The 21,056-nt window shown below is 40.3% G+C and overlaps 1 protein-coding gene across 1 annotated transcript; it reads right to left on the bottom strand.

The window, feature by feature from the left end:
- Positions 1–3,329: 3,329 nt before the first annotated feature.
- On the bottom strand, positions 3,330–18,093 carry LOC124178237 (homeobox protein 5-like). The gene is made up of 5 exons (XM_046561474.1): positions 17,404–18,093; positions 17,144–17,297; positions 7,768–8,176; positions 7,238–7,479; positions 3,330–3,454 (listed from the first exon to the last, which is right to left on the bottom strand). The coding sequence occupies exons 1-5, from the start codon at positions 18,091–18,093 to the stop codon at positions 3,330–3,332; spliced, it is 1,620 nt and encodes a 539-aa protein (XP_046417430.1).
- Between the last annotated feature and the right edge of the window lie 2,963 nt (positions 18,094–21,056).

Below are 21,056 nucleotides of genomic sequence, written 5' to 3' on the forward strand. Positions count from 1 at the left end.
AGTAAAATTCATAAAAAGCTTGATTAAAGACTTCAAAGTAAAAATTGATTTACCGATAAAAATATATGAAGACAATTCTGGTGCAGTTTTGATTGCAAAATATGGTAATTTAACTAAAAGATCCAAATATATTGAAATACATTATCACTTTGTAAACGAATGTTATGATAAGAAAGAAATTGATATTATAAAAGTTGATACTGAAAATAATTTAGCTGATATCTTTACAAAAGCGTTAGGTAGATATAAGTTTGAAAGAATAAGATTATTGTTAAATTTGAATAATTAATTATTACGATTGTTATTACTATACTTATCAAAGTTTTTTTGAGAAAAGAAAAATTTGTTAATTTAATTTTATGATATGAAAAGAAAAGTATTTTGGTTGTATTCAGAAAATTAACTGTTTACCGAAGATAGAGTTGTACAGTATGGAATTAAGGAGGTGTGTTGAATTATACGTAATTGCCATACTGCACACATACAAATGTAACAAGATATATCCATGAGTGAGGATGCGCGCGCCGCTAGGTGTGTATAGTATGTGAGTGTGTGTGTGTGCGCGCATGTATAGCGTAATACAGTCAGTCAGCCATGTAGATAGAGAGAGAGCGCATCTCGCTATGGCTTATACATACATATTGTAATCCTCATGTATCTTAAGAATCTTTCACAGTTATCAATAAATAATTTAATTATTGTTATCGTTATATATAATAAACCTCACGAATATATTTATTTCAATGATCCAACCTCAATATTTAACAGTCACATTGATTATATTAAAGCACATTTATTGACAAATTTCTATCATATTGTAACGTTCTTGACGTTACGTTAATAAATATGGATCCGCGAGTTTAATTATCAAGTCAAAAGAAATCAAGAGCGTGAATAAAATATTGTGAAAATGCTTTAATGCGTAATATGCGTTTCTCGTTTAAAGTCTGAAACAAGACTGTTTTTGCAATAATGTTGGTTGGCGCAGCAACCTTATTCTTTTTTAAAGACATAAGAGGTTTATAAACGTCTTTTATCTATGCTGACTACTAGATCATTAAAGAGGGGGCAAAACAGGTGATTTCACCCTTTGTAACACTACTCCCCCCCGAGGAAAAGAGTCGTCCCGACTCGGGAAAGATAAAACAATTATAAAGGTGATCTAGCAGTCAGTGTTCAAAGGTGAGTTGGAGCTGTGGCTCTAAAAATTTAAGAACTCCCTTTTTTACTATCTGGCATTTGCCCACAGTCTCAAGGTAAACCACAGAAAACCTTGAGCAGATACTTGAGCGTTAAATAATTTCAAAAATTTATGTGCCTTGTTTTTACAAAGGTAAGTGTTATCTAGTGTCGTGTGGCTTCATGAATTTGAAGACAACAAAATCATCCGGATCGTCGTCGAAAAGAAAATTCATTCCTCTTCAGGGAAAATAGTCCGGTGAATCAAACACATGAGTTCGACGAGGCGGGAAACCATAAATGGCAGAACTCTGAGTCCTAGGCAACATAAAGGCTGATTCCCTCTGAGAACCGGCACAGGAAACAGGGAAAAGGAATGGGTGACTGAATCCAAGGCTTCTTCAGAGACAGCACACCCTAGAGTTTGGAGGACAAATGTGAGTGGTGGTATAACAATTCAAATTCACTAAGTGAATTTGGGAGTTGGTGAATTTGGGAGAATACACGAATAAAATAAATTAAATATGTATTCAAAAGAAAAGAAACGATCTTATCTGAATCATTTCTGCGTCCTTCTTCAAAATAAGACCACCAGTCATCTTCAGGAATCGGGGAAAGATTGGATGGGAAAAGGCTGTGTCAAGTAACCTGAAAAAGTGCTCACAAAAACTGACACTTAAGGTTAATAAAATGTGAAAATCAAGCAATCGCTCATCGACCTCGAAAATAATCGTGGCTCTTTTCACATTAATAAACCAAAGCCTATCCGACACAAAACTCGATTCTAAAGAAGAAATTTCTGGAAAGAAACAATCGAAGAAAACAAATTTCAAATTGATTAACAACTCAGAAATAACAACCCATTATGGAGCTTCCGTAGTAAGAAGAACCATGTCGAAAATTCACAACTTAATAAACGCGGGGATATTAGCCCAAACCTTTGACTTAGCTAATTTTAAAAACTTGTCAGAAGAACAATTAGAAAGCAAATTCCAGAATTCATGGAAAAAGTTTTCTTGTGGGTTTTTCGATTTTCGAATCGAAGAAGCAAAAATTGATCTTCTCTGTACGTCATGCTGCACCCGCAGGTAAATGAAAAACAAACACAAGAAACAACCCCTTATTTGAATAGAAATTTAAGTTGAATTTTTTTTTTTTTTGAAAATTCCAGTCTTGAACATCTGCAAGATGAAGTTGACCTCCACGCAACTTTTCTGAAGGACAATACTTCCTGCACAGTTTGCAGAGATAGCCTTATCCTTATTGAAAAACCGACGGAAGGCTGCTCCGAATGTGAGGCCGTGAAGATTGAATTGAAAACCATCATTAAAACCGCATACCACTTCCAAATTATTTAGTTTTTTTTTTTTTTTACTGTTCAAATATTCTTGAAAATGCAAATAAAATAAAATTAAATTGAAAGGTTCAACTTTATCCGTGTGTCATTGCAAAACAGAAGCTAGAATAAACTTGATCGGCTGTAGATTCTGCATTGATAACCAAAACAGGAGCCGATAAAGAAGAAAAGGTTTGTTTTACTAGCCACTCTTCATGAACCTCATGAATAGTTCTGAGTAGCTCTAAAGAAATGATCGATTCCTCCTCACGAGAACGGGAACTAACTCGAGCAAAAGAGATTTCTGGGGAAACTCGCAAATAAACAATCAAATCTACTCTGAGTTCAGACGAGCGAATCAGAAGATCGAAATTTTTCATCAATAAATGAGATTCGAAGTCGCGAAAATTATCTAACCTCCGACGAGCTTCCACAAAACAATTGCTACTGAATATCGATCTTTCCATCACCTTGACAGGCAATGAAGTCGTATGAAGATGTCTATCTGACATAACCATTTGAGCGAAATGCTGAAAATAATAGCAATAACGATCTGGGTCCTGATACATCAGATCTAAAAGATTGATTCCAGCTACATCTCGATATTCCTCAAGAGGTTCTAAAAGTGTACAGACCTGGCGATCTGCTAAAAACCTCTTGGTGAAAGTTGTTTTTCCGCATCCGATATTCCCTTCTATGATGATCGTAAGCGGTCGAGTTTTATTTAAACGAATTCCAAAAGGCAGATTCTTCTTCCAATCGATGACCGAATGTGAAGAAGGTCAAGTCGATCACAGTCGTCAAGGGTGTTCGTTTAAAGATCTAACCTTGAAGGATGTTCCTGGTCTTGAAGACACTGTTCCAGGTTGATCTTCTTCAAATGGAGCAAGACGATCCAAGTGTACCACTTTCTGACGTGAATGAGGAGATTTTCGGATTCTATAAACAACATCATTTATCTGGTTAACCACTAAGTAAGGGCCTTCCCAATTTCTTTGAAGTTTTGGACATCGTCCTTTCTGCCTTCGGGGTTGAAAGAGCCAGACGGAATCTCCAGGGTTAAATTTTAAATCTCTGGCTCGAATATCATAACGAGTTTTTAATTTATCTGAAGCCATAGAAATTCTATTCCTAGCAAAGTGATGAATTTCTTCTAAACGTTGTTGTAATAAAAAGGCATAATCTGTTTGATGCTGTCTTTGCACAGGAACAGGGCCTTTCTCTAAATCTGACGGAAGTCGAAGATTTCTTCCTGTAAGCATGAGGGCTGGCGTCTGCTTCGTCGTCTCATGAATCGCAGATCTATAGGATAAGAGGAAGAAAGGGATCGAGGAGTCCCAATCTCTCTGATTCTGCTCTACGAAGGACGACAAATATTGCAGCAAAGTTCGATTCAGACGCTCTATCATGGCGTCAGATTGAGGATGCAGAGGAGTCGTTCGAGTTTTTCTAACCCCTAAAATCTGAGTAACCTCTTTCATTAAGGTTGACTCAAAATTTCGGCCTTAATCAGTATGAAGTTCTAGAGGAACTCCGTGTCTACAAATAAACTCTTTAACGAATGCTTGTGCTACAGTGGAGGCTTCTTGATCAGCGAGAGGAACCACTTCAGGCCACTCAGTAAAATAATCAGCAATAACCAAAGCATATTTATTTCCAGAATGGGTTATCGGAAGAGGTCCGAGAATGTCCATCGCTATTCTTTCAAATGGAGCTCCCACGTTGTAAATTTGAAGAGAGCTTTGTCCCTTCGCTCGGGGTCCTTTCTTTGCCGTGCAGATTCGACATCTTCGACACCAATCTTCAACGTCCATCCGGCAACGGGGCCAAAAGTAGAAGTTGCGAATTCTGCCCAGAGTTTTATTTGACGCGAAGTGTCTGTCTGCAGGAGAATCATGATAAAGAGCAAGAATCTCTGGAACTCGTGACCTGGGAACCAAAAGTTGCCACCTGATTTCTTTCAAGTCTGCAGATACCCATTTTCGGTATAAAATTCCATCAATTAAAAGAATAGAGTCCCATTGGGCCCAATAAATTTTCAAATCTGGCTTGGCTAAAGATATATCCTGCCAGTCCGGGCGAGTTTTTGCTTCGTTCCAAGACTTCACTTGATTCAAAGTGTCGTCCTCTTGTTGTGATTTTCTCCATTCCTCCTGGTTATTTTCGAAAGAAATCTTCCGTATTATAAGAGAGGGGTCACGATTTTTCTCTAATCGTGCACACTGTTTTACACTCTGGCATTTCCTCGCAGGGTCGTCTAGAGAGAGCATCGGCGTTTCCATGATGAATTCCTGCTCGATGACGAATATCAAAATCGTACTGACCGAGCCTTTCTAACCATCTAGCTACCTGACCTTCAGGAGATTTGAACGAAAGTAGCCACCTGAGAGAAGCATGATCTGTACGTATCAAAAATATCCTGCCGTACAAATAATAATGAAGATGTACTACGGTCTTAAGAACAGCTAACGGCTCTCTACGAGTGACACAATAATTCCTCTCGGTTTTACTCAAAACTCTGCTGAAATAGCTTATGACTCTCTCTTGACCTCCCTGAATTTGTGACAGAACCCCGCCTATTCCTGAAAGAGATGCATCCGTATCTAAAATAAAAGGAATTTCGACCTCTGGATAAGCTAAAATCGGCGAAGAAATAAGATTTTCCTTTAATTTCTGGAAAGCCTCTTCGCATTCCGGGGTCCAGTCAAAAGGAATCTTGATTCCGGTCAAGTGATGGAGAGGTTTAGCTATACTAGCGAAACCTTTTACAAATCTTCTATAATACGTACAAAGGCCTAAAAAGCTTTGAATTTGTTCTTTATTCTTAGGTGTCGGCCAAGAAGAAACCTTCTCTATTTTGGATGGGTCGGTCTTCACACCTTGTGCTGACACGATATGTCCCAGGAAGCCTACTTCTTTCTGGAACAGATGGCATTTTTTCGGGCTCATTTTCAGACCTGCTTGCTTCAGCCTAGCGAAAACTTGTCTGAGATTTTGAACTTCTTCTTCAAAGTTCTTGCCAAAAACGATTATATCGTCTAAATAAACGAGGCATATTTTGCCCATGAGCCCATGGAGAACAGCCTCCATCATTCGTTCAAAGGTAGCCGGGGCATTACTCAAACCAAACGGCATAACCTTGAACCGCCATAATCCTCCTAAACCCGTAACAAAAGCTGTTTTTTCTTTATCTAGAGGATCCATTTCGACCTGCCAGTATCCGCTCTGAAGATCTATGGTGCTGAACCAAGTTGCACCAGCTATCAGGTCGAGTGTCTCGTCGATTCTGGGTAGAGGGTAAGAATCTTTCTTCGTTATATCGTTCAGCTTCCTGTAATCAATACAAAATCGTTTGGATCCGTCCTTTTTGTTAACAAGGACGATTGGTGAGGCCCAGGGACTAGACGATGGTTCAATTACATCGTTCTTTAGCATGTCTTCCACAAGCTTCTTCACCTCTTCTCGGGCGTTGAGAGCGAGTCTTCGAGGAGCTTGTTTTATCGGCGAACTCTCTCCGACGTCGATCTTGTGCTTGACGGAAGTACATCGGCCCTTATCACCACTATCTTTGGCGAAAGAATCCATAAATTCTAGCAAAAGAGATTGAAACGATTCTACCTGAGCTGAATTTAACGAAATCGAAGATTTCTCAACAAGGCTCTGTAAATGTGAAGGGAAATGTTGTTGAAAATCATCCTCTGAAAGTTCTATTTCTCGAATTCTAGGAGAAATCCAATAAATTCCATTTCTATTCGTACAAAGAGCTATTTCGCGATTGTTTGAAGCTAGTGAATTTCTCTTGGTCGAGATAACACAGTTATGAGCTGTAAGAAAGTCTATCCCCAAAATTCCCTCATTCTCTATATGTGCTATAAAAACCTTATGTGGAGAGTCGATACACCCATAAAGGTTGATTTGGACTGTAACTTGTCTCAAAACCGGGGTCATCTCTCCAGTGGCTGTTCGCAGAGGAAAAGAGGAAACAATCTGGTCATCGGATTTAAAGAGATCCGATCGAACTACGGTTACTTCCGCGCCCGTGTCTATTACCCATAGACAATCGACGCCATTTACAGTACCGCGCGCGTAAAGACCAGACTGTCGTAGACTTCTAATTAAAAACTGTTCTCTGGGAGGGCTTTCACTCCTGACAATCTGCGATGATTTTCGCCCCGACAAATCGTCTGGAATTAGTTTTTTGGGTGAGTTCCTGTTGAAGAACTCGATTGAGGATTTGCTTCCCCTATTTCAATATTTTTCTTACGCCAGTTATAAGAGTTTGAATTCGAGCCTTGCATCGGTTCTCTACTAATTTTTTTAATTAGAAAACAATGATTGGCGTCGTGGCCTATTTTTTTTTACAAAATATACAGGTCAAGCCGGTTTGACTCGTCATGACCGCGTTCTTAATTCCACGTTTGTTTTTCTGGTTTTGAAAAGAACCTCGATTTCTTGGTTTAAAATTACTATTGTTATTTTTATTTCTATAATTTTGAGGTTTTGGCTCCTCCGAGTGTTCAAAACTTCGTCTTTCTGAGGTGCTTTCGGACACCTCAATCCGACGAAGCTTGTTCAACCCATAATATTGTTTTCGCATTGCCTCCACCTCAAGGGCTTTGGCCGTTGCCTCTCGCAGAGAAGTGAGACCCGATGTCTCAACGGCCATTTTGATTCCTGGATCACTAATTGCGTTTAAAAAGGCTTGAGTCGCTAATAAATTACGAGACGGCTCGTGATCTGGCAATGCTACACGTGAAAGCCGTTCTATATCCTGGCTAAGTGACGCGAGGTCTTCGTCTCGTCCTTGTCTTCTAGTCTGTAATTGAGCTGTGTACAATTTTGTCAGATGATCGTTTCCGTATCTCAATTCAAGCGCGGAGCTAAGTTTTTGGTAATCGGAAATTTCTTCCTCAGACAATGCCGTTAAAACATTCAGAGCCGGCGTCCGAAGACAAGAGGCAAGGCTGTGGGCCCTCATGGCGGAGTCCCACTGATTATGCTTTGCAATAGTGTTAAATTGACGTTCATACTCTGCCCATGGAATCTTTCCATCAAAAATTGGCGGGTTCAAAGGACAAAAGGGTTTCTCATAAATCTGAGAAGTAACCCCAGGAAGTCTCGAATTATTCAATTGACTCAAATGAGAGTATTGAGGCTGAACTTGAGACAGAGGCTCGGAAAAATCAACCTCATTATTTACTCTGTTTCTACAAACTGGGGATTCAACTACTCCCCTAATAAAAGGCACAGACCTTGAGTCTCGAACATCCTGGATTCGTCCTGGATGTCGGATCTCTTGAACAACGGGAACAGGAACAGGCGAGGGAACAGGAGAGGGAACAGGAGTAGCGACTCTAGAACCTTGTGGTGTAACAGCCGGTCCTCCAGTGCCACTCATTAGATGAACGGATTGAAGGGCCGCCACAGTCGTCCGAAGAAGGTCTTGAAGATTAGTTTCTGAACGCTCTCGAGCCTCCCCTTCTCGCCTCCGTTGTTCCTGTTGCTCTTGAAGCAGCTGGATCAGTTGTTGCTGTTGTCGAGCAGCAGCTTCTTGTTGTTGTCTTGTCGCTTCTTGTTGTTCTCTTGCCGCTTCTTGTTGTTGTGACAAGATCTTCAGCAGATCAAGCTGAGAGACCGTTGAAGGAGTTAAAAGAGGGTCCACTGAAGGTGATGAAATTTCTTCTGGAACTCTCGGATTTTCCATGAGAGAATATTCCTCCCCGCCACTTTCCCTTCGACGTGAGCGTGTCATACGACTATTGCTCATAGCTTATTTCACGCACTGAATTGACTTAATTGAAAAGAAACTCAAGATCCCGCTTCTGACACCAATGTAACGTTCTTGACGTTACGTTAATAAATATGGATCCGCGAGTTTAATTATCAAGTCAAAAGAAATCAAGAGCGTGAATAAAATATTGTGAAAATGCTTTAATGCGTAATATGTGTTTCTCGTTTAAAGTCTGAAACAAGACTGTTTTTGCAATAATGTTGGTTGGCGCAGCAACCTTATTCTTTTTCAAAGACATAAGAGGTTTATAAACGTCTTTTATCCATGCTTACTACTAGATCATTGAAGAGGGGGCAAAACAGGTGATTTCACCCTTTGTAACAATATTATATCTATATCAGAGTCTTAGCTGCACTCTTAAGTGCCAAGCGACTTAATACGCTTGAATAACTACACACCCATCCGTAATGACAGAGAGGGGAAGAGAAGTGCAGTTGCAGCAGTTGCTTGCTTTATCCATGAATCACTTGAAGTAAAATATTTAACAGCTTCTCCGAGTCTCTATTGTAACGATTACATTCATTCGAATATGGGCGGCAATATTTCGGATTTGACCGGACGCAAGGAAAGTGCGCGCTTGACCAGTCTGGCGGAACCGGCAACAGACCCGGAGGAGAGAAGCGAAGAGGACTCAGCGGAAAGACGCCAACCTGTGCAGACCGAAACCTATAATACTCCGCAGCAGTTGAAAGTCTAGTCTATTTTTACATTACAAAACTCAATATACACAGTACGAAGTTCACCGAATATTCGATGTCATTGCGATCCTTGCTGATTTCATCTCCACTCTGAACGTGTGTAAACGACGAAGCCTGAAGGTAAACATCCAAATTCAAAGTATCTATCGAACAAGAGCATTGGAGAGAAGACGATCAGGATCGGCAAGTGACTCACATGGTGCAACCACATTCGAAGATTAAGACAAGCAAGCAGCATATTTCAACGTATTGTGTATCCATGGCGTATTTTTTAAATTGTGTGAATGTTCGAACGAATGTTCAGTTTTTAATTTTTTATAGGAACACTTTTATTTCTACCCTTTATTGCAATCTGCTTATTTACACTGTTTTATTTATACTATTTTATCGTTACAATTTTGTCGACTCTTTTATTTATAAATTATTTATTCATGTTTATTGATTGTTCAGGGAGAAATAAAGTGTAACACTATACTAACTCACCTGAATTTATTATGTTGGAGATTCATTCGATGAATTCTCGACCATTACTGTTCACCTCTATGTACTGTAACGTGGCGTTTCAGAGTCGCCCGTGACAAGGGCACACAACCATTATTATTTCTAATTTACGCGTCCCTAGCAGGGTACTCCAACCGAACTCGATACAAAATAGGCAATAAATACTTTTAACTAATTCTTTCTTTGTGAATTTTTTATTTCGCGCTTCGGCGCACACTAATAAGGTAATTGGACGACAACGATCCCGACCACGGAGGGACCGATATCTACCGTTTGCATCTCTCGACGACTTCGCCTACCGACTGTCTAATCAGACTATACTGGCTACCTTGATGCACCTTCAAACCGGGACAATCTCTTGAAACTATACATATAACGCGCATGCGCTTAATAATTTAATCTCATTGGTCGGTGAAATCGCGCCGCGGTGATGTTTTCATCTGCTGAGCAAGGCGCCAACGTTTACAAAATGAAACAAAAGATGTAATTCTCTCGCGCGTGAAGCCGTGAATTGAGGTTATGCTGCTGTTTATTTTTACGTAGCGTGAATTGTCTAAGAAGAATAGTATCGTTCAGCAATACCGTGGTTGATTTCGGAAGATATTCAACCGACGCAATAAAGAATTTAACGGAAAAGCAAATATCAAATGATATAGAAATTGGGTGTTATTTATTGAAAGAAGAAATCTGAAATTCAACGTGAAATATCATTAACAAGTGGGAGTCTGGACAAACAGAGGCAGGTAAGTAAAAACAATGTTTATTGTGAACAGATTCTTTATTTACATAAAATTAAAAATAAATGAATGGTTGAGACCCAGTAGAAGGTATTTCCAGAGTAGGTTCGTTACGGTGCAGTGCTCCAGAAGTCAGTAATTAGTGCCGATGAACATGAAATAAATAAAAGAAATGAGTAACACGGAATAAAGAAATTATTCATCTTAAACACGAAGCTTAGGAGGACAAAGAGTAGCAATTAACAGAAAACGTACCCGACGCAATACTCACAAAAACCCTCGCCGACATCATTGATTAGTTGACAAAGTTTTTGCAGCTCCATTGTACAACAATCAATGTTCCTTTAACAAAGAGGGTTCACCAGATATCCAAGAATAAAAAGAGAAAAAGAACAACAGTTAATATTACAGTGTAAATCATGCTATTAATGAAAAATTAGGAAACAAAACAACAACTTACAAGACAATCGTCCGATAACACTGGGAGACCAATCTCCACTCTTCTGATTACCCCTCGCCTGGCCATTGGTTGCCTTTCAAAAAGTGCTGCCTTTTTTTCTGCCTTCAAAAATACCGAAAAATCCTGTTTGATAATAATAGCTTCTCATATTTTCAGGTACGAAATAATTCATTGTCAAAGCGGGACTAAATTTGTCAGGCATAGAAGCATGTGAGTAAATTTCCAATTACGTGATCTTTGACAATAACAATATCTTAACATGGATTCAATGATAAAATTGGTTTTTTTTCAGCAGGCTCGAAGTTTAAACTTCAATTAACACAAGGAAAATTATGCCTTACCCGATGGTCAAAACGTTTAGGTGGCAAGGATCCTGGTTTCTCGAGCGGTGCAATCATTAGAACCATCGAACCTGGTTGTTTCATCAGACATGAGGTGCCTGGGTGAATTTTATCAGGCCATCGCCACCTTCTTAACATCAGTTGAGGCAAAATTGAAGAGCGGGATATACTACAGATCATAATGGCTGAATATTCCATCATTTTACTTTGATCGAGCCAATAGCGATAAGTTTGTTACTTAATCGTTGCTGCCAATTCATTCTACCGAGGAATCATTGTGTGCACCATTGTAATTTAAGCATTATTATTGACCAGCATTGTTTTTCAAACTTTATACCATTTGAATTGGTATCTTATTTTGAAGCTTACTTTTACTCTCTTTGGCATTGAATTCAGATAAATAGTTTTTCAAGTCCTCAATTAGATTGTAGGGTTGAATTTTGCCAGGCAAACTGAATCAATCTAAATATAGAACTGTTGAATAAGTTCAGTTAAAAATGTCGTTAAATTTAATCTTAGTTGACGGTGTCATCTGGCTAGCTAGTTGCACGATAACTTGAAACCAAATTCAATTTTACACTCTTTGTAGGGTCCTACGCTAAGACTGAAAGCTTGTGAATCTCCATGTACCGCAATTATTTCTGCATTTCATGTTAGCATTATCTGGAGCAAAAAAAATCCCATTTTGAGATTGAAAATGGAACCTGAAACACAGAGTTATTCAATAGCACGAATTGAAGACCAAGAATTTTATAATGGTTTCTGCAACAAAGGGACTCTTTCCAAATATCCTTGTTAGAAGGTGATGTTCGTAGGACTATGAACAAGATATCGTATCGAATTACATTACTTGGAAAAAAATCTTCATAAACTTGGTTAAAAATTAGATATTCATTTATTTTGATGGAACAAGGGACACAATCTTTACATTACATTAAAATTGACATTACTCTAAAACATGATTGTCCTTGAAGCTAATTGTGACATTGAGGCGCATTTTGAGAAACTTGATTTTCAACTTGTGTTACAGGATGTGATTTACGTTCCTGAGTTCTACGCTTTCGATTAGATTTTCTGTGTTTCGAACCGCACTAACATGAAATACAGAAATCATTTTAATAAATCTAATATTACTTGAATTTTCAATTTGAGTATTAGGTTCCCTTCATTTATTTAATCGAACATCATTGAAAATTTGCGAAATAAATTCTGATAATCATTCGGAAATTTTAAATAGTAGTAGCAATAATTTGTTAATCGGAAAAAATACATTGACTATCGACTATTCGTAAATTTTGTTGAACTATTTTCAAGAAAAAAAAGATTCACAGTTCCGTTACAGATAGTGAAATATTTAAATTTCTTGAACGCTCGGTTCAATGTCTCATTTGCGAAAGTGATAAAATTCAATATTACCGCCTGAAATCACAAAAAAGTGAGAAAGTTGCTTAGTTGCTTGAAAGTGGCGATGATCTTTGTACGTCTGCCAAATTGAATGGGCAGATAACAGTGAATATCAGAGATGTAATTATTTTGACCGTATCACCTGTTGATAGATAAAAATTCCATTGTTATTTCTAATGTACGAAATAATAAAAATGATTAAATAAAGTGTTCGCACCTACCTGCTGCGTATCTTCCAAGCACCCAACATTTAAACAGATTTCCCATTGTAGTCGAATAAAGCCAATTTTCAAAGAGCATTAGCATCAACTTTCCGAGTCACTACCTCGACTGTTTGAGATTCTAACCTCAAAAACACGTATGAACTACAACGTCGCCAGAAACAGAGTTTGACAGCTGAAACTCGGAGTGGCCAGCCTGCCCGAGCAGCCGATAAAACTCGCGCATGCGCATTATATGTATAGTTTCAGGAGATTGTCCCGGTATATACCTGGGGTAGCATCCACCCGAACCTTCCGTATCGCCTCGGTCTGATCGGCGAGCCGAACTACGACCTCCTTCTATTCTACGCTTGACCGGCTGGGTGACAGCATCGTATTCCTTCATCTTCCCGATCCAAGCTATCGATACTTTTCCTTCTACCGCTATCGTTTCTCTATCGTTGATCGTCCCGCTACCGTTCTATCGTTTGTTCTATCGTAAGATTTATCCTATAAACTCGTTTCATCCTTTTTCCCTTCTTTGTCAGTTTTGCTAATATTAAGTATAATTAAAAATAGAGTCAGTTTGTGTGCCTAAAGTCACCCACTAAGGTAAGGCTTCTGCCTTTGTATTGTATCGTTACGAAGTTGCTCATAATTTCCATACTTTTTATGGTATTCATCGACTTTGTGTGAATCATGGTCCACGGCTTAGAGTTGCAGTAAGCCGCCGTGTGACTGCATGATTTCAGTAATTTATTATTTTAGTGTCTGAGCGACCTCGTAACTGCCGAATAAGTATTTCTTTTGTATTTATGACCTTTCTGAATATTTGTGAATCTCTATTAGCCTGCTTCTGTATTTTCTATCGTATTTTGAGCCCTATTGGCTTTACGTTTCATTTCATACCTTTTTGTAATAGTAGTGTGCCTTATATTTTATTGCTGTCATTGCTTATTATATTTTTTTAAAATTATTTTTGTGCTTATTGTATCGTATATCGAGTTCCTCGGAGTACAACCGAGCGTAGAATCAGCCCCTAAATATTACCGCACCTTTTTTTTCTATTGCTATTGGCAATTTTATATTATTTTTGCCGGTTATTCTTTTCTTCGTACTTTGCTATGTTGAGTTCTGCGTATTATTATTGATTCTTTTGTGCTGCGGTGTATTTAGTGTATTTCTTTATTTTGTAAACTCTCCGAAATTTTCACTCTCTCATAATTTTGTATTTTGTATTCTCTCAAAAGTTATGTTGAGGAATTCATTGTTTAATTCTTCAGGTCCGTGATAATTATAAATTATTGATTCTATCGTTTATGAATAATTCTACGGAAAGCTATCTAGTCGATCGTTTGCCGACTTTGTAAATTGTTAATGAATGTCAATCTCTCTTACTGGTTATAATCTATGGTAAATTCGTCGTATTATCTACCGAACTATCGTTACGTTGTTTTCTTCCGATTGCAGCAAAGTTCTCTCGTTTCTAATTGACAGAATAATAATTTTCGTAGCGTCATTTGCACCTTGGGTAAGATCACGTGGCCCAGTGACGTGTAGTTTTAAGTGAATTCTTGCATTGTATCGCATCTCCCAACCTACGTTCATTTTTCTCTGTTAACTGCCGTCTCTCGTTCTAAAGCTACCGTTTACTGCCATTCTACCGAAATTATTGTGAACGACGATTGCTTATTTTATTAACTACCGCTGTCGATACCATTTTATTTGCCTGTCTCAACCATGTAAACTTCTCGACAATATATGATCGATTGACCTATTCATTTTCCTTCTGACTTGAGTTTATTCTTTATTTCGTCATTTTCTTTAATTCTGTAATTACTATTAGCTGCCTTGAATACCGCCACTCTACCAGGTTGTACGTGTGCGTACCTGAGTCTAGCCAGCCATACAACGGGTTCTCTATTTATTTTTGTACGGTTTTGTGTTATTTTTATTGATTTGTATTATTGTTTGAAAATCGACGATAACGCGTCTGGCGCCCAACATAATTGATTTGTTATAGTTTGATATTTTGAATAAGTGGAGAATCGCGCCAAAATGTCAACGGTAAGTCCTCATCCGAGGGTAACAGAATTTAGCGTTACAGTACAGAAGACCGAAAGGGCGCATGTTTAATGATTTTATGAAATTATCTAATCAATTTTCGTTTGCCTACTCTAATATAATCATTGCAGGTGATTCAAATTGCAACTTGCTTGGCCATGATTATGGAGGAGCTTATCTCCGTAAACTGGTTTCATCACAGGCATTGCATATTGTTGAATCTGAAGCGACACATCATTCTGCATCATCCGATACATGGCTTGACGTTTTTATAATCGACTCCCTGGATAAGATAACTTTTTCTCCAAAATCTGATTCACCGTTCATAACAGGACATGACTTATTTGTGATTCATTATGAGTTTGAAGTGATGCCACTTATTGATCGCATTACAACTCGCCGAAATTTTAAGCGATTTAATTAATGACCCTGACTATTATGATTTCCTTGCATCCATACTAGGTGGCAGGACCTCGCCTGTTAATGTAAACTGCGCATCTACCTTAGATATTGAAAATCTCACGAATTCAGTAAGTATAATGATGGTCTCACTGCTCGACATGCACGCCCCTATGCAAACTTTTCGTGTTCGTAAGTGTAATGCCCAGTGGCTTTCAGAAGACATTATACAGCGCATTAAAAAACGTAATCGGTTGCAAAAGCATGCCAAACGCTCACAGCCGACGAACTCAATTCATATTATGTGACTATATCTAATACTTTACCAGAGTGCAATGTACATCTCTGCGATATTATTACTGAGTGGCCTCGAACTGATCCGGTTTTTGCATTTACTACGATCTCTTCTGATTATGTAAAGTCTCTTACAACTTCGACCACATCACCATCTCATGCTGCAGGTCCTGATGGTTAATCTCTGTTTGCACTGCACAAGTCGTTACCACAATTGTCAAAGTATCTCGCAGCACTTTTCAATTATTGTTTGGAATTCTCTCACTTTCCTCAGTCTTGGAAGCGAGCTTATATAAGACCGCTCTTGAAACTGAGTTTTCCTAGATCCCCGTCTGATACGCGACCGATTGCAAATTTATGTTATGAACGGATTATCCATAAGCAGATTGTAACTTTCTTAAATCTAAAAAATATACTGAATCCGCGTCAGTCTGGCTATATATGTGGCTTTAGCACACAGACAGCGTTACTGCGAATTCTTCATGATGTCAGGAGAGGAGTAGATGAGAGGTGCCTCACGATTTTAGTGTTATTCGATTTTAGCAAAGCTTTTGACATGCCGCCACATATCAATCTGCTTATTAAACTTCGCTAATGGGATTTTCCGATAGTGCTCTAACTTGAATGTTTTCATATCTAACTAGTAGGATTCAGGCTGTCAGAGATAATAATGGGAATTGCTCGACTTGGTTACCTACAACAACTGGAGTACCTCAAGAATTTGTACTTGGCCCTCTTTTATTCTCGTTATACATTAATGACACAAAGGAGTAAATTTGAAATACTCACAGCATATGATCTTTTCTGATGATACCCAAATATATATGAGTTGCTCGTTAGCGGAACTGAATGATGGTATTGCCAAAATAACGCACGATGTCAACGTTATCGCTGATTATGCAAATGTGAATGGTCTTAAGATTAACCTAGGTAAATCCAAAGTGTTAATCCAGGGTAGTAATGAGTATGATAATCGTGTAACACTTGACGAGCTTGCCCCGATAACAGTCAAGGCACTAAGCTCCCATATGGCAATGAAGTGAGAAATTCTCGCAATTCTCGCGCTTCGGCTCAGCCGAGCGTCGGTGGGCTTCGGGTAGCTTCGGGTGTTTTCCGACGGGCCGGGACTCACCCGTTCGGCTCTTCCCCGCGGGTTTGGGCTTTGTTGTGACTTGCACTCTAGGTGCAACGTCACAACTCCCCCCTCCCCACGCGGGGCGAGGCTTATAGGGTGAGCCGGCTTCGTGACGTTTTTGTCAATTTGTGACGGGTTTTGTGGTCATTTCGTCTGTGTTTTTCCTTTGGGGTTGGTTTTCTTCTTTTTGCGTATTCTCCTTTTGGTATTTTCCGTCGTTTCTGTGTACTGTCGTATCCTTTTGCCGTTGTCCGGGTTGCTGTTTGCTCCGATCTGTCGGGGTTAAGGGGTTTGAGTCCGGTTGTATTTGCCGGGGTGTGTGTTGTGTGTTGGGGTTGTTGGTTGTCTTATATCTACTTATTCTATGTTTTGTACTTGCTTTTAGTGGTTGTGTTGGTTTTATTTGTACCCTACTCTATCCTACTTAGCCTATTTTTGTTTGTGTTTTAATCTACCCTATTCTATGTGGTCTCCTGTATCTATTTATCAAAATTATGATTTTTCTCTTATACTAACTTATACTATTTTTATACTATATTGTAGGAACTTTGGTGTTCTTTTTGTACTTTGTGCTTTTCTTAATCTATTTTCTTATGTGTTCTACTTGTACTTAAATTTTTGTTTTTGGTTCGTTGGCTCTCGTTGGTGTGGGTCTTGATAAGTTTCTGCGTTGTTCCTTGTTCCTTGTGGCTCGTGGTTGCTTCTCCGTGGTTCTGCGTTGGTGTTTTTGGGTTGTGCGCTGTTTCTCTGGCCTCCGTCTGTCGTTGTTCGTCCGTCGGTTTGGTGTTGTCAGTTTACTTAGTGTTTTCTGTTTTGTTCCTTTTTCTATTTACGTATTGTTTTTCTTTTTTTGTATCGTCTTGCGTCCCGTGTTGTGTGTGCGGTTGGTTGGGGTGTTTGTGTCTGTTCGTCTGTGTCGGTGAGTGAGGTGGTGTCGGTGTTATTGTCTGTGTCGTCGTCTGTCGTTTGTGTCTCTTGCGTGGTTGTGTGTGTTGTTTCGATATGTATGACTGTGTCTGCGGTGGAGGTGGTGGAGCCTGTGTCGGTGTCGGTGTCTGGTGTGTTTGAGGGGTGTGTTTTGTGTGGTACTGTCTGGTGTGTGATGTGTGGTTGGTGTGTAGAGGTACTGGCTTCTGTCTCGCCTGTGTTCGTACGTTGGTGTGCCCGTCTGATCATGTATTTGTCTCTGTCTGCTTGTAGTTCTTCGTCCAGGGTGCTTACGGCTTGTAAGTTTGCGATGATGGCAATTATTTCTGGGGTTGGTCCCAATGTGTCTGTGGTCTTCTGAGTCTGGTGCGTGTCCACGAAGGCGGTGATGCGGGGAGTAGTGTGTGTCAAGGTTGTGTGTGTCGTGGTGTTGGTGTCGATGTGGGGTGTATGGTTGTGTGGGATGTTTGTTTGTTGGTGAGTGGGTGTGTCATCGTGTGCGTGGTTGTGGTTCGTGTAGTTTGGGTGACTGTTGGTGGGTGTTGTGTGGCTGTGTTTGTTTGTGTGCAGGTCTGTATGTGTTGTAAGTATTTTGTGCCCCGGACCAGCCTGTTGCACTTTGGGCATTGCACTGGTCCGGAGAGTGTGACTGTGTGTGTGATCATTGGTGTGTGTTTGTGGGTGACTCTGGGTGGTTGTGGGTGCGGTGGTTGTTGTGTGTGTTGTCGTCGTGGCGTTTTTTGTTACCTGTGTGTGTGTAGTGGGTGTCGGGAGTAGGGTTCGTCGCTACTTTTTACTCGTTGGACCTAGAGTGTAAGTCACAACAAATCCCAAACCCGCGGGGAAGAGCCGAACGGGTGAGTCCCGGCCCGTCGGGAAACACCCGAAACTACCCGAAGCCCACCGACGCTCGGCTGAGCCGAGCGCCAGCCAGCAGTACGACTGCGTCTCGCAGAAAGGAACGATGTAACACGGCACGAGCACCCGAGAAAGAGAGAGAGAGAGAGAGAAGGAGAACGAAGCGAGAAGCGGGACGTCTCCCTCCACACAGCCACCCAGCCACCCAGCCGCCCAGCCACACCGACCGACGACACCAGGTTAGCCTGCGATCGACAGCCGATCTGCACCTCCCCCCATTCCTCCCCCCGCAATACCGACCCTTCCTCCCTCACACTCCCCGTTGCCCTACACCGCCCCCCCCCCCCGCGCGCGTACCTTTAAGCTAGAATTAAGTAACGCTAAGGGCTGAGGCGTGATCAGCCACATCCAACGTCTACAACCACTTTATACATATCTTTTATAGTTTTAAGTCGACTCCCCCCCGATCTCAATACATCTATGCTCCCCAAAAATACACACACAAAGTTTTACCTATTCACTCAGTCTTGACTTTCTCGCCCCGTCTCTAATTGGTCCTCCCTTCCACATATTTAGTGCGGACTCAAAACCCGTCACAAATGACATCCAATTTATCGTGGAGAAGCCATGTTATATCTATTTCTAAAAAAGTGAATTTCTCCCTTTATAAATTGAAGTACAACAAGAATGCTCTCTTTTTTGATCTAAAAGTTACACTGGTTATTTCACTCATATTTCCACTACTCGATTATTGTTGCTTGGCATACAATGATGTAACGGTTGAGCTGAACACAAAACTTGAGCAATTAATAAACTGTGGTATTAGGTTTATATTTAATTCACGCAGAGATGAGCATATCACGCCATATCGAAGACAGCCATATCTAGGAGGCTGTATTTCTTAGGCACAACTGTATTTCATATTTTACATAATGATGCCCCAGCTTATTTGTCTGATATTTTCACCTTATCACAACCACCAAACCGTTTGTTGCGCCAGCAAGCTGCTTGGACATTCCACATACCTCATCATCGTACTTCTACATATCGTCATTCCTTCCATCTCGCATCTATTTATTTCTGGCACTCCCTGCCAACTGATATCACTCTTGCGCCTACTGTGAAAATTCTTAAAACGCGCCTTTTTGATTACCTTTTCACACGTGATGTTAATCCTACATAATCAACAGTTAGAAAGTATAATATGTATCTGATTGTATATCATTAGATATTTTTTACGTTTATTATTATAAATTTTCCTATAATTAACCATAACTGTTTATTGTTGGCATACCCAATGGTACAGTCATTACTATTATAATTCAAGTCAAAACTCTTATTTTAGTTCTACTTTATATTTGATTCTGCTTTATCTATGACTGTTCAGACTCATGTTTTCACATTTTATAATTCGTTGCCTGAAGTTACAACCAAGGCATGATAAAAATCAATCAATCTCTGTAAATACGAATTGATGTCTTTCACATCGCTCTTGTCATTTTGGCTCGTTACTGCTGCGTACTGCCTGTGGGCGTTGTTGTTTCAGGATACGAGCCTGCTAAATTCTGCTTCTCACCAAATGACCTAACATTCCAGTGGCGATAAAATCATCACAAAGTTTAAAATCGACAAATTGTTGGCCGATTCTCTCCGTCACGTTCTGGATCATCTTTCTCACCGAGCCGTTACGAAATCCTCATCTACTACGCATGCGCTACATGTCACAAACCTCACATACACATTGCAGACACCAAGCTACTTACCTCACACACTGGTTACTGTGTATCCACAGTCGATTTTTTTAAATTCTAATTCCTTTGTGCAAACAAAGATGGAAAAAGAACGCCGGATGGCGAACCAAGTACAGGGCGGAAAACCCCCTATGAATAGGAGCCAAAGAAGGATGCAGGCGTTCAGTGCTGAAAAGTACGCACAGTCCCCTTCTCCCTCCAGTTGGGCAGACGATTGGGATCCCGCATGGGGTCCTAAAAATCAGAACCCTTCTCGAGAAGTCAAGCCCAAACCCAAACAGATGGAGAGGGCAAAGAAGTGGAGAGACAAGAAAAATTCGTCTCAAACCACAGAGGGAAATTTCCGACGCCTCGGAGACTACGGGAGTGACAAAAGCTACAACGGAGACTCTGCAAGATGAACCCCTCTAGGCAGACGGTCCATTCTCCGGAACTCATTCATTGGCAAGGATCTACGCCCAAAACCTGGATATGTCAATCTTTCCGCTCTTATGTGAAAGAACCTTTTCAGACCTTGAGGCTGAAAACCCCAAACTGAGACGCGAAATGCCGTTCTGTTCATTTCAGCACGTGATGACAGGCATATTAAATGCCACGTTAATAGATCACGTTCGCACCATCAACGCGGAGGACAGGTACGCCGATGAGGAATCCCCCATCAACTTGATCCCAGACGAGATGGTGATCCCAGGACCAATAGCCGACTTTTGTCGAGCTATAAGTAATGCTGTGACACCCGCAGGTGATTTGGTGAGAACCAATATCCCGAACGCTGGAATTCCGCAACCGAGTGTCCCAGCCCAAGACGACTTGCCAGCCCAACCCTCAGGAGGGTTCGGAGTCTGTGGAGCAGCTAACCACAACAGCTACGAATGCTACGTCTCTCCACTGGTAACATCCCGCTTCGTTAAATCGACGATAGACCAAAACGCCAATCGGGCGTTTGAAGCCTGGCAACCTCTACCCGATCACATGCATCCC

Source organism: Neodiprion fabricii, chromosome 3 (genome assembly GCF_021155785.1).
Source record: "Neodiprion fabricii isolate iyNeoFabr1 chromosome 3, iyNeoFabr1.1, whole genome shotgun sequence".
Classification (NCBI taxonomy): Eukaryota; Metazoa; Arthropoda; class Insecta; order Hymenoptera; family Diprionidae; genus Neodiprion; species Neodiprion fabricii.

Bases quoted from the DNA above. Each gene is read 5' to 3' on its own strand.
- LOC124178237 (XM_046561474.1), bottom strand. From the start codon at position 18,093: ATGCCCAAAGTGCAACAGGCTGGTCCGGGGCACAAAATACTTACAACA. The intron at 17,298-17,403 runs GCAAGACGATAC...GAACAACGACAG, and splicing joins CCGCACACACAACACGGGAC to ACGGAGGCCAGAGAAACAGC. The intron at 8,177-17,143 runs GTAGAACACATA...CATCACCTTCAG, and splicing joins AAACAAAAATTTAAGTACAA to TGGACCCTCTTTTAACTCCT.